General features: G+C 48.3%; 1 protein-coding gene across 1 annotated transcript in view; it reads left to right on the top strand.

The window, feature by feature from the left end:
* Nucleotides 1-12,474, top strand: part of LOC142315639 (AP-1 complex subunit mu-1) — a 127,987-nt gene that overhangs the window by 90,635 nt on the left and 24,878 nt on the right. The window contains exon 10 of the mRNA XM_075352562.1: nucleotides 9,235-9,360. Coding sequence (XP_075208677.1) covers nucleotides 9,235-9,360 — 126 coding nt within the window. The remainder of the gene's footprint in view (nucleotides 1-9,234; nucleotides 9,361-12,474) is intronic.

The raw sequence follows: 12,474 nt of genomic DNA, 5'->3' as shown, positions 1-12,474 counted from the left end.
CGTAATTTTTAATTTTCACAGTCCAAATGGTTCAAAATTCTGTGAAGCACCTGCAGGTTCAAGATGCTCACCACACTTCTAGATAAATTCCACTGTTTGGGCACATCTGGGCTCTGCAAAAGCGACATTGCTTCTGCTGTTTATTCCAGCTACTTTTGTGCTCCAAAAGTCAAATGGTGCTCCTTCCCTTCAGAGCCCTGCTGGACGCACAAACAGTAGTTTTCCATCACATTTGGGCTATTTATGTATTCGTGAGAAATTGCACAATAAAATGAAATGTCCATTTTTCCTGTTGCCCTTGTAAAAATGAAAAATGTAGGGTTACAACAATATTTTTGTGGGAAAAATGTATTTTTCCATTTTTATGGCTCAAGGTTATACAATTTTGTGAAGCATCTGTGGGTTTAAAGTGCACTCCAAACCTGCACTTAAATTCGTTGAGTGGTCTAGTTTTTAAAAGCTATAGCCGGGACTTTAAAAAAAAAAAAAAAAAAAATGTGCCTAAGCAATTACAGGTAGGTAAAATGCAAATAAGTCTGAATTAGATCCATGAAAATTTCTGGTGGAGAACACCATGTGAAATGTGGACAGATCCGCAATATTTGTGGCTTCTCCTCGGGTCCGACACAAAGATATTTGGTAGATGAGATATGAGAAAGGAGTCTTCCAGACCGCTCACTCCTCTCTCCACTGAGGCAAGATGAGGATGGCTGATTAGATTCAATTCTAATCCAGTTATAGGCCATATTTCTGCTGTCTGACTTATTTTCCCCCAGGAACCTCATAGGCAAACATTATGACAGTCATCTTACAGAACATTCCTCAAGAGCTCTATACATACAACACATAAATATGATATATCAATTATTCAATTATTCAGGAAGATGAGTTCTTGTGGATTACCAGCTACCAAAACTTTTATAATTTACCCACAGCTGCAAATGTTTTCTGATCATGACCATATCCATGGATTGTCTCAAATTCCTATTTCTTCAGCGCTCTATTGGGAGACCCAGACGATTGGGGTATAGCTACTGCCCTCTGGAGGCCACACAAAGCACTACATTAAAAGTGCAAGGCCCCTCCCCCTCTGGCTATACCCCCCCGTGGTATCACGGGTTCTCCAGTTTTAGCTTTGTGTGCGAAGGAGGTCAGACATTCCATGCATAGCTCCACAGATTTTAGTCAGCAGTAGCTGCTGACTAGGTCGGATGGAAGAAAAGAGGACACATATAGTGTTCCCAGCATGCTCCCTTCTCACCCCTGGATGGTGTTGTAAGGTTGAGGTACCTATTGCTGGTACAGGGCTGGAGCCTGACATGCTGTTTTCCTTCCACATCCCCTTGTAGGGCTCTGTGGAAGTGGGATCCTGCCGGCCTCTCAGCTCTGATGCCGGGCTCCATCCACAGACCCATTAGAACCTGATGGATTCGGAGCAGGAGTACGATCAGGGACAGGGCCCTGCATCTTACAGGTACTCTGTGTCCCCGGCAGGCACAGACACACTCCGGGCTGGCTGGGTGTTATAGTGCGCCGGGGACCGCAACGTGGAGTTGGTGTCCCTACAGATTACTGGGGGATTGTTTGTGTTTGGGAACGCAGCGCCGACCCCCTCTGGACCGGGCGGCGCTGCTGTGACTTGTGGTGCGCCGGGGATCCGCCGTCCGCGCTTTTACGGCGGCGGCGGTTATAACTTTAGTCCCCGGCTTTTTGGGCCTAGGACGCCGGCAGCTCCGTTTCGTTCCCGCCCCCACCCTGTCATTCAGGGTAGGGGAGAGACGCTGTTCGCAAGCAGCGACGAGGGCTGGAGCCTGATTTACATGCTCCAGCCCTCTCACTTGGCACAGAGGGAAGCAGGCTTCCCGCTCTTGGCCAGGAACGCCCAGGGCCCGCCCCCCTTCCTCTCTCGAGACGCCGGCAGCCATTACATGCATGCCTGGCTGGAGGAAGGACGCAAGGCTCTGGGAGACCTGGACTAGGGGCTATCTGGCGACCACACACCCGCTTTTTAAGCGGGCGGTAAGCGATTTTTCTGTGCTGGTCCCTCTAGTGCCTCACTGTGTATCAGTGTACTGGATACAGTTATATAGATATTGTATTTCTTGCACTGTGAGGTGCGCTTCTGGCTGCATATCCCAGATCGCTCTGTGGAAGCAGCAACATGTCATCCTCAAAACGCAAGGCGGCCAAGGCAAAAAGGGCTGTGTATACTGCGTGTGCTGCATGTGGGGCTAATCTACCAGCAGGCTCTGATGACCCCCATTGTGTGCAATGCTCCGACCCGGTGCTGCTTCGCCAGCCGGAGTCAGGAGAGGTAGCGACCCAGGCTGAGACGCTTGTAAGTTCTGCCCCGGTGACAGGGACGGACTTTGCAGTTTTTGCAGATAATATGTCTGTATCTATGGCAAAAATCCTTGAGACCTTGCAATCTATGCATGGGGCTCAGTCTCTGGGCACGGCGAGGCCTCTGTCCTCAGGTCCCCCTTACTTGGAATGTATCCAGCCCACAGGGGGGTCCCCGGCTTCACAGGCCGAGGATTATGACTCAGATGATGGCCCCAGCCACCCTAAGCGAGCTCGCTGGGAAAGACCCTCGACGTCTTCACACTGCTCAGGGTCTCAGCGCAATCAGTCTCCCTGTGATGTGTCTGATGAGAGTGATCAGGAATCCACTCCTGGAACCCCTCTCAACCTGGATACCCCGGATGGGGATGCCATGGTAGACGACCTTATCTCAGCCATCAATAGGCTGTTGGATATTTCTCCCCCAGCCCCTTCAGCAGAAGAGGCGGCTGCGGAGCAGGAAAAGTTTCGTTTCCTTTATCCCAAGCGTAAATTGAGTGCTTTGTTAGATCACTCTGACTTCAGAGAATCAATCCAGAAGCACGACGCTCACCCAGAAAGGCGTTTCTCTAAACGATCTAAGGATACGCGTTTCCCTTTCCCCCCTGAGGTGGTCAAGCGCTGGACACAGTGTCCAAAGGTAGACCCCCCGATTTCCAAACTTGCAGCTAGATCCATAGTTGCAGTGGAGGATGGCGCTTCACTTAAAGATGCCAATGACAGACAGATGGACCTTTGGTTAAAATCTGTCTATGAAGCTATAGGCGCGTCGTTTGCTCCGGCATTCGCAGCCGTATGGGCACTCCAGGCTATTTCAGCTGGCTTAGCAAAAGTGGATGCTATCATGCATCCAGCAGTGCCGCAAGTGGCGCACCTTACCACGCAGATGTCGGCGTTTGCGTCTTACGCTATCAATGCGGTCCTAGAATCTACCAGTCGCACCTCAATGGCGTCCGCCAATTCGGTAGTTTTGCGCAGAGCCTTGTGGTTAAAGGACTGGAAAGCAGATGCTGGTTCCAAAAAATGTTTAACCAGTTTGCCTTTGTCTAGAGAGAGACTGTTTGGCGAGCCATTGGCTGACATCATTAAGCAGTCCAAGGGTAAAGACTCCTCTTTACCACAACCCAGAACACCCAAACCTCAGCAGAAAAAGTGGCAGCAGAGGTTTCAGTCCTTTCGAGGTTCGGGCAAGACACCATTTACCTCGTCCAAAGGGACTCAGAGGACGCAAAGAAACGCAGATTCGTGGCGGACTCACACACGCCCCAAGAAAGCAAATGGAGGTACCGCTTCCAAAGCGGCTACCTCATGACTTCCAGCCCCCCCCCTCCGCATCGCCGGTCGGGGGCAGGCTCTCCCGCTTTTCCGGCATTTGGATGTCACAGGTCAAAGACCGGTGGGTGACGGACATTTTGTCTCGCGGGTACAGAATCGAGTTCAATTCTCGTCCTCCAGCTCGGTTCTTCAGAACCTCCCCACGTCCAGACCGAGCAGATGCTCTGCTGCAGGCGGTGGATTCCCTAAAAGCGGAAGGAGTGGTTATCCCAGTCCCTCCTCAGGAACAAGGGCAAGGGTTTTACTCCAATCTCTTTGTGGTTCCAAAAAAGGACGGCTCGTTCCGTCCTGTTCTGGACCTAAAACGGCTCAACAAACATGTGCACGCCAGGAGGTTCCGGATGGAAACCCTCCGCTCTGTCATTGCCTCAATGTCCAGAGGAGACTTCCTTGCCTCAATAGACATCAAAGATGCTTATCTCCACGTGCCAATTGCTACAGAACATCAACGTTTTCTACGTTTTGTGATAGGAGACGACCATTTTCAGTTCGTAGCTCTTCCATTTGGTCTGGCGACAGCCCCACGGGTCTTCACCAAGGTCATGGCGGCGGTGGTAGCAGTCTTGCACTCTCAGGGACACTCGGTGATTCCTTACCTAGACGACTTATTGGTCAAAGCTCCCTCTCAGGAGGCATGCCAACTCAGCCTGAATGCTACGCTGGAGACTCTACAGTCTTTCGGATGGATCATCAACTTTCCAAAGTCGATCCTATCACCGACTCAGTCACTAACGTATCTTGGCATGGAGTTTCATACTCTAGCAGCGATAGTGAAGCTTCCGCTGGACAAGCAGCGGTCACTACAGACAGGGGTGCAATCTCTCCTGCAGGGCCAGTTGCATCCCTTGCGGCGCCTCATGCATTTCCTAGGGAAGATGGTGGCAGCCATGGAAGCAGTTCCCTTTGCGCAGTTTCATCTGCGCCCACTTCAATGGGACATTCTCCGCCAATGGGACGGGAAGTCAACGTCCCTGGACAGGAAAGTCTCGCTTTCCCAGACGGCCAAAGACTCTCTACAATGGTGGCTCCTTCCCACATCATTGTCTCAGGGAAGATCCTTCCTGCCCCCATCCTGGGCAGTAGTCACGACAGATGCGAGTCTGTCAGGGTGGGGAGCAGTATTTCTCCACCACAGGGCTCAGGGGACGTGGACTCCGCAGGAGTCCACCCTTCAGATCAATGTTCTGGAGATCAGAGCAGTGTATCTTGCTCTACTGGCCTTCCAACAGTGGCTGGAAGGAAAGCAGATCCGAATCCAATCGGACAACTCCACAGCGGTGGCATACATCAACCACCAAGGAGGGACGCGCAGTCGGCAAGCCTTCCAAGAAGTCCGGCGCATTCTAATGTGGGTGGAGGACAGAGCATCCACCATATCCGCGGTTCACATCCCAGGCGTAGAAAACTGGGAAGCAGACTTCCTCAGTCGCCAGGGCATGGACGCAGGGGAATGGTCCCTTCACCCGGACGTGTTTCAGGAAATCTGTCGCCGCTGGGGAGTGCCGGACGTCGACCTAATGGCATCCCGGCACAACAACAAGGTCCCGGCATTCATGGCGAGGTCGCGCGATCAAAGAGCTCTGGCGGCAGACGCCTTGGTTCAAGATTGGTCGCAGTTTCAGCTCCCATACGTGTTTCCGCCTCTGGCGCTCTTGCCCAGAGTGCTACGCAAGATCAGATCCGAGTGCAGCCGCGTCATACTCGTCGCTCCAGACTGGCCGAGGAGGTTGTGGTATCCGGATCTGTGGCATCTCACGATCGGTCGACCGTGGTCACTGCCAGACCGACCAGACTTACTGTCCCAAGGGCCGTTTTTCCATCAGAATTCTGCGGCCCTGAACCTGACTGTGTGGCCATTGAGTCCTGGATCCTAGCATCTGCTGGATTATCTCAGGGAGTCATTGCCACAATGCGACAAGCTAGAAAGTCGAATTCGGCTAAGATCTACCACAGAACGTGGAAGATTTTCTTGTCCTGGTGCTCTGCTCAGGGAGTGTCTCCCTGGCCATTTGCATTGCCCAAGTTTCTTTCCTTTCTGCAATCGGGGTTAGAAAAGGGCTTGTCGCTCAGCTCCCTTAAAGGGCAAGTTTCGGCACTATCCGTGTTTTTTCAGAAGCGTCTAGCACGTCTTCCTAAGGTGCGCACGTTCCTGCAGGGGGTCTGTCATATTGTGCCCCCGTACAAGCGACCGTTAGATCCATGGGATCTGAACAGGGTACTAGTTGCTCTCCAGAAGCCGCCCTTCGAGCCTCTGAAGGAAGTTTCCTTTTCTCGGCTGTCGCAGAAAGTGGCGTTTCTTGTTGCAATCACATCGCTTCGGCGAGTGTCTGAGCTGGCAGCTCTGTCATCTAAGGCTCCCTTCCTGGTGTTCCACCAGGACAAGGTTGTGCTGCGCCCCATTCCGGAGTTTCTCCCTAAGGTCGTATCCTCTTTTCATCTTAATCAGGATATTTCCTTGCCTTCTTTTTGCCCTCATCCGGTTCACCGGTATGAAAAGGCCTTACGTTTGCTAGATCTGGTGAGAGCACTCAGAATCTACATTTCCCGCACGGCGCCCATACGCCGTGCCGATGCACTTTTCGTCCTTGTCGCTGGTCCGCGCAAGGGGTTGCAGGCTTCTAAAGCCACCCTGGCTCGATGGATCAAAGAACCAATTCTAGAGGCCTACCGTTCTGCGGGGCTTCCGGTTCCTTCAGGGCTAAAAGCCCACTCCACCAGAGCCGTGGGTGCGTCCTGGGCATTACGTCACCAGGCTTCGGCTCAACAGGTGTGCCAGGCAGCTACCTGGTCCAGTCTGCACACTTTCACCAAGCATTATCAGGTGCATACCTATGCTTCGGCGGATGCCAGCTTAGGTAGAAGAGTCCTGCAGGCGGCAGTGACACCCCCGTAGGGGAGGGCTGTTTTGCAGCTCTAACATGAGGTATTTATTTACCCACCCAGGGACAGCTTTTGGACGTCCCAATCGTCTGGGTCTCCCAATAGAGCGCTGAAGAAGAAGGGAATTTTGTTACTTACCGTAAATTCCTTTTCTTCTAGCTCTTATTGGGAGACCCAGCACCCGCCCTGTTGTCCTTCGGGATGTTTTTTTGTTGTTTGCGGGTACACATGTTGTTCATGTTGAACGGTTTTTCAGTTCTCCGATGTTATTCGGAGTTAATTTGTTTAAACCAGTTATTGGCTTCCTCCTTCTTGCTTTGGCACTAAAACTGGAGAACCCGTGATACCACGGGGGGGGTATAGCCAGAGGGGGAGGGGCCTTGCACTTTTAATGTAGTGCTTTGTGTGGCCTCCAGAGGGCAGTAGCTATACCCCAATCGTCTGGGTCTCCCAATAAGAGCTAGAAGAAAAGGAATTTACGGTAAGTAACAAAATTCCCTTCTTTGTAGATATAGCATGGAAAATATTGGGTCATTCCATGTCAAGTGAACCCATGACTATTACCTCTATATTTTTCATTCTTTTGAGATTTTGTTATTTGATAATAGCATGTCAGACATTGCAAAATGTGAAGAGAAAACATTTAAAAAAATTATTTATATTTTTTAATTGAGTTTCAAAGTTTGAAAAAAGTGTGAATTTCGGTGTTGTCTGCCTTTACATTTCTCCTCATAACTCAGGCTAGAAAAAAGCGAGACAAAATTAACCCCATTCCACTCAGAACTATACAGGCTTTCACCTGATATGTCACAAGAGTATCTTTGTTAATGTTTTACCCATGCAAATGCAAAACTTTAAAATGCATTTACGAAAAATTGGTTTCACTTAAAAATTTCCAAAACTGCACATGAGTTTGCTATGCTCTTAGCCACATCTGTACCAAAATTCAATTTGGGATCGCCAGGTGATCATATTTTAAAATATTGTACTTTCATTGTCATGTGAGGTCCCTGATTGATATGAAGTCATATCGTCTACCTTATAGGCTGGAATCTTCACCTTGCATTGTTAAAGGGAACCTGTCAACAGGTCCTATATGCATTCTGAGCTATAAGCAGGGTGTTCTGTAAGCTAATAACTCCTTCCTAACCATCCCTTTCTTGTAATATTGTGGAATATGAAAGTATTAAAAAACGTTTTATTACTTACATATTCCCTATGTAAATAAGCAGGGCTGTAGCCCCATGGGCGTTTGCATATATTCCGTGGTATCACGCCCCTGGGGGCGTAATACCATGGATTTACATGTGCGACGTCACCATCAGCGTATTCAGATCCCGCGCATACGCACGTACCATTCCTGCAGCCGTCATCAGGGTGTTCGCTTCTCTGCTTCAGACGCCCTCTGCGCATACACAGAAGACTCCTGCACAGAGCGCATCTGAAACAGAGAAGCGAGCACTCTGATGACTGCTGCAGGAATGGTACGTGCGCACGCACGGGATCTAAATACGCTGATAGCTCGTCGCACATGTAATTCCATGGTATCACGCCAACAGGGGTGTGATACCACGGAATACATGCAAACGCCCACAGGGCAATGTGACGCCCGTGGGGTTAGAGCCCTGCTCATTTACATAGCGAATATGTAAGTAATAAAACGTTTTTTATTACTTTCATATTCCACAATATTACAAGAAAGGGATGGGTAGGAAGGAGGTATTAGCCTACAGAACACCCTGCTTATAGCTCAGAAAGCATATGGAATCTGCTGACAGGTTCCCTTTAAGCACCTCTTTCGTAATTATGATGTTCTAAGTAAGTTTGCTCTTCCATTAACTGTCAGCTACTTATTAAAGGGGCTGTCCACTACTTGGAGAACTCTTTCTCATTCCCCATGTTCGTCCTCATAAAATAACAAAGCCCATATTCTTCTTTGGTGCCGGCGTGGTTCCAGCAATGTCGGAACTTACGTTCCCGGGGCCGACAAGATGTTGTCATGTCATTTCAGCTTCCTTCTCCTCACCTTTTGTACGGTAAAGTATTTAACAGCTGCAGCGCTCACTTCCTTTTAATTACTTAATCGTCTGAAGGTGGGGTGAAGGAAGCAGGAGCTGATTGGTCTAGGGACTCTCGTGTCATAACAATGTCACTTGGCCCCAGAAATTCGAGCTCCGTCATAGCTGGAGTTGCATCGGCACCGGAGGTGTGTATAGACTTTTTTTTGGGTGGCGAACATGGGGAATTAGTGGAGTTGTCAAAGTAGTGGACAACCCCTTTAATTTCTCTGTATTGACACTACATGTCTGCCGTTCATCAGATAAACTGCTTCAATTATGGAGGGTATAGGCAGTGATCCAATGCCCCCAGCCTTTGATCTGGAAATATATTTATGATATTAGTAAAAAGTAAAAGAAATATAATGTGTAAGAATTGAATAAAAATTAATTACCATGTATTGTAAAAATCATTTACATATCTGAACATGAACAAGATTTATAATAAAATTAGCGCTTTTTAAATGGTATTTGCGAAAAAACCTGAAATATGGTCTTGACTAGGGAGAGGATAATGGCCGGTTCCTGAACTGTTTTAACCACATGGTTTTGTTTTATATTACTGTGGTAAGGAGAACCAATATTTTATGGGGTTTTTTTGTCTTTTGTCCTGTGGCAGGGTGGAAAGGAGTATCTAATGAGAGCTCATTTTGGCCTCCCGAGTGTTGAAGCTGAAGACAAAGAAGGAAAACCTCCAATAAGTGTGAAGTTTGAGATTCCTTATTTTACCACATCTGGAATCCAGGTTTGACACCTCTTTAGCCATTATTTATCAGCCTACAAGGGGCTGCTGATAAGTCTTTGGCTTTGTGATCTTTTTTGTTTCTATGATAACGAATGTTACATCACATGCCTTATGTATCTAATATATGTTTTCAAAATTTTATGTTTGTTGCTTATGACAACAGTGTTCTACGCACACGGGAAAACAAGATGGCGGAGTCTAATGCTATATTCACAGCAACTGAGAGCAGAGGAGGGATAAAATTCTTGTTTCTGCAAGGAAAGTCCACAAAGTATATTCATGGTGATATGTCACAGACATTGGGGGATCAATGCCCTTCATATTCCAAGGTTAAGAACTGGGTTGCTAAATGTAAAATGGGCCACTTCAGCACCAATGATTAGGAACTTCCTGGACGACTGAGAATTGCTGTTGTTCCGGAGATCGTCAATGCTGTGCACAACCTCATACTGGAGAAGAACATGTTTGTGTCATTATCCATGAACATTTTGACATGAGGAATCTATCTGTAAAGTGGGTCCCCCAAATGTTTGACAACAGATCAGAGAAGCATGCGAGTGAAAACTTCCCGGTCCATTTGTCAGCGTTTCCGGACTGATAACTTCCTGGATCACTGGTCACTATGGATGAGACCTGGATTTATTTGTTTGACCCTGAAAACAAGGGGCAGTCAAGAGTGGATGCACAGTGGTTCTCCTCGTCCATAGAAGTTTAGGGTGCAAAAATCAGCCACTAAGGTGATAGCGTCTGTGTTCTGGGAATAAGGAGGGCGTGCTGTTAGTGGACTACCTTCAAAAGGGTTCCACCATCAATGCAAGGTATTACATTGAACTTTTGAACGAATTGAAGGCAGCTCTGAAGGTCAAAATGCGCGGCAAGCTGTCCAAAGGAATCTTGTTCCTGTAAGACAACGCCTCTTCTCACACTGCACAAGCGACCACGGCAAAACTGGCAGAGCTGGGCTTCCAGCTGGTTGACCACCCTCCTTATTCACCAAATCTAGCTCCCTCCGACCATCATCTGATTTCAAACCTGAAGAAACACCTCAAGGGTACCACATTTCATACCTTTTCTGATGACATGGCTGCTATGGATGCCTGGGTTGAGGCACAACTGAAATCCTTTTTGCTAGGTTTACAGAACTTGGAATACCGATGTAAGAAGTGTGTTGACATAGTGGAGAGTATGTGGAATAAATGTAAACTTTCTTTTTTCCAATTTAAGATTTTATTAAATTTCAAAGGGATTACAAAATTAAAACATACATCATACATCCATGCTGTACCAAATGATACAGATCAGAAATCCCAAGTCAATGCAATACCATGCCTTCGCAGGCTTCATGATATTCTATGGATAGTAGAAATAATACCCGGGTAAACATTTAAAACCTTAGATGATAATGTAACAAGAAGAAGAGATTAAGTTGAGTGATAGTCATAGAATCCAAAGAAGGAGAGGTATTTCAGAGAAAAGAGGGGAGAGATAGAAAGTAGGGAGAGGCGACCGGGGCTGATGCCTTGTCTATTGAGCTAAAATTTGTCGGGAGGATGGTGTGTACTGTCTAAAAGAGAAAAGGCCAGGGTGCCCCCAATCCGGAGATTAAATTAGTTCAAGAAATTTCTCACTGGACAGGAAAGACTCCCACTGGAACCACTTAGTGGCTGTCTCCACTGTTTGCCCTCGTGATTGGGCCATCACCCTCTCCATGCGATGTATCACATTCACCTCTGTTACCCACTCGTCCAATGTCGGGGGGGTTGAGTCTTTCCATCGCCGTGGGACCACTGTCTTGGCGGCCTGAAGAAGGTGACCCAAAATGGATTTTTTAAAAACCTTTTCCGGTACGTTAAAGATATACAGTAAAGCTGCCTCCGGGCGGCTGGGTACTACGATCCCTGTAACCTCTTTTATGGCTACCAGTACTTTGTTCCAAAAGACCGACAGGCCCGGGCAGTGCCACCAGATGTGAGACATGGTACCTCCTGAGGCCCCGCAACGCCAGCACGTGTCCGGTATTTCGGGGCACCACGCATGAAGAGACGCCGGAACCCTGTACCACCTGGAAAGTATTTTATAGCTGGTTTCTTGCATCCTAGTGGCAACTACCGACCTGTGGGTCAAGCGGAAACAACGCTCCCATAGATTCCTGGGGATCGTTTGGTTGAGTTCCAACTCCCAAGTTCTACAAAAGCGAGGAAGCGACCCCTCTGCTGCACTAGTCATAAGCTTATACACCCTTGATATTGCATGACGCGTGTCGGAAGGCCCAGTGCAAAGGTTTTCAAAAGGAGTTTGGGGTGGAGAATGAGCCCTGGTAGTGTCCTGAGAGGCTAGGAAATGCTTGAGTTGAGCATACTCAAAGTTAAATCGCATTTTGAAATTCCGGCCCTCTACTATCTCCAGGAGTGGGATGAGAGACCCGCCCGGAGCCACCCGGTTTAATCTTAAAGGAGTCAGTTTCGTGCTTCCCAGAAAATTATTAGATGACGCTCCCGGTAAAAACTCCGGGTTATCGGTTAGTGGCATAAGGGGCCCTCCAGGCTGAATCATGAGATTGCGTGATGTCACAGAGTGGACCGTTTTCAATGTTTGTTTAGTACTATAAGACATCTCAATCTTATGTCTGGTGAGGAGCGGCCAGGTCCAGGGCAGGGTCGGTAATGATAAGGGGCACATATCCTGTGCCATACAGACCCAAAGCTTAGAACCAGTATTATGTAGAAGGTCCAGGATCCTGGCATAAGCGGCTGCTAAGTAGTACCGCCTACAGTCAGGTAGTCCTGTCCCTCCCGCATTCTTGGTCCTAGTTAGGACGCTACTCCCTATACGGGCACGCCTTCCGGACCAAACAAATTGATTGAATATGCGCTGCATCTTGGCCCAATAGGATGCTGGAACATACACCGGAACTGTCTGTATCAAGTACAGCAATCTCGGCAGCGCCGTCATCCTGAGTGCGCTGATCCTGCCGAACCATGAAAGAGTGCCTCTGTGCCACCGGGCTAAATCACCCTCGAGCCGTGACAGGAAACTTTGGTAGTTTAATTGAAAGAGCTTGGACAAGTCAGATGGGATCTTGATGCCCAAGTACCCAATATTACCGTGGGGTGG

The sequence above is a fragment of the Anomaloglossus baeobatrachus genome, chromosome 1 (genome assembly GCF_048569485.1).
Source record: "Anomaloglossus baeobatrachus isolate aAnoBae1 chromosome 1, aAnoBae1.hap1, whole genome shotgun sequence".
In the NCBI taxonomy this organism is placed as follows: Eukaryota; Metazoa; Chordata; class Amphibia; order Anura; family Aromobatidae; genus Anomaloglossus; species Anomaloglossus baeobatrachus.
The sequence above is the reverse complement of the archived record's forward strand: the minus strand, read 5'-3'. Positions and strand labels throughout refer to the sequence as shown.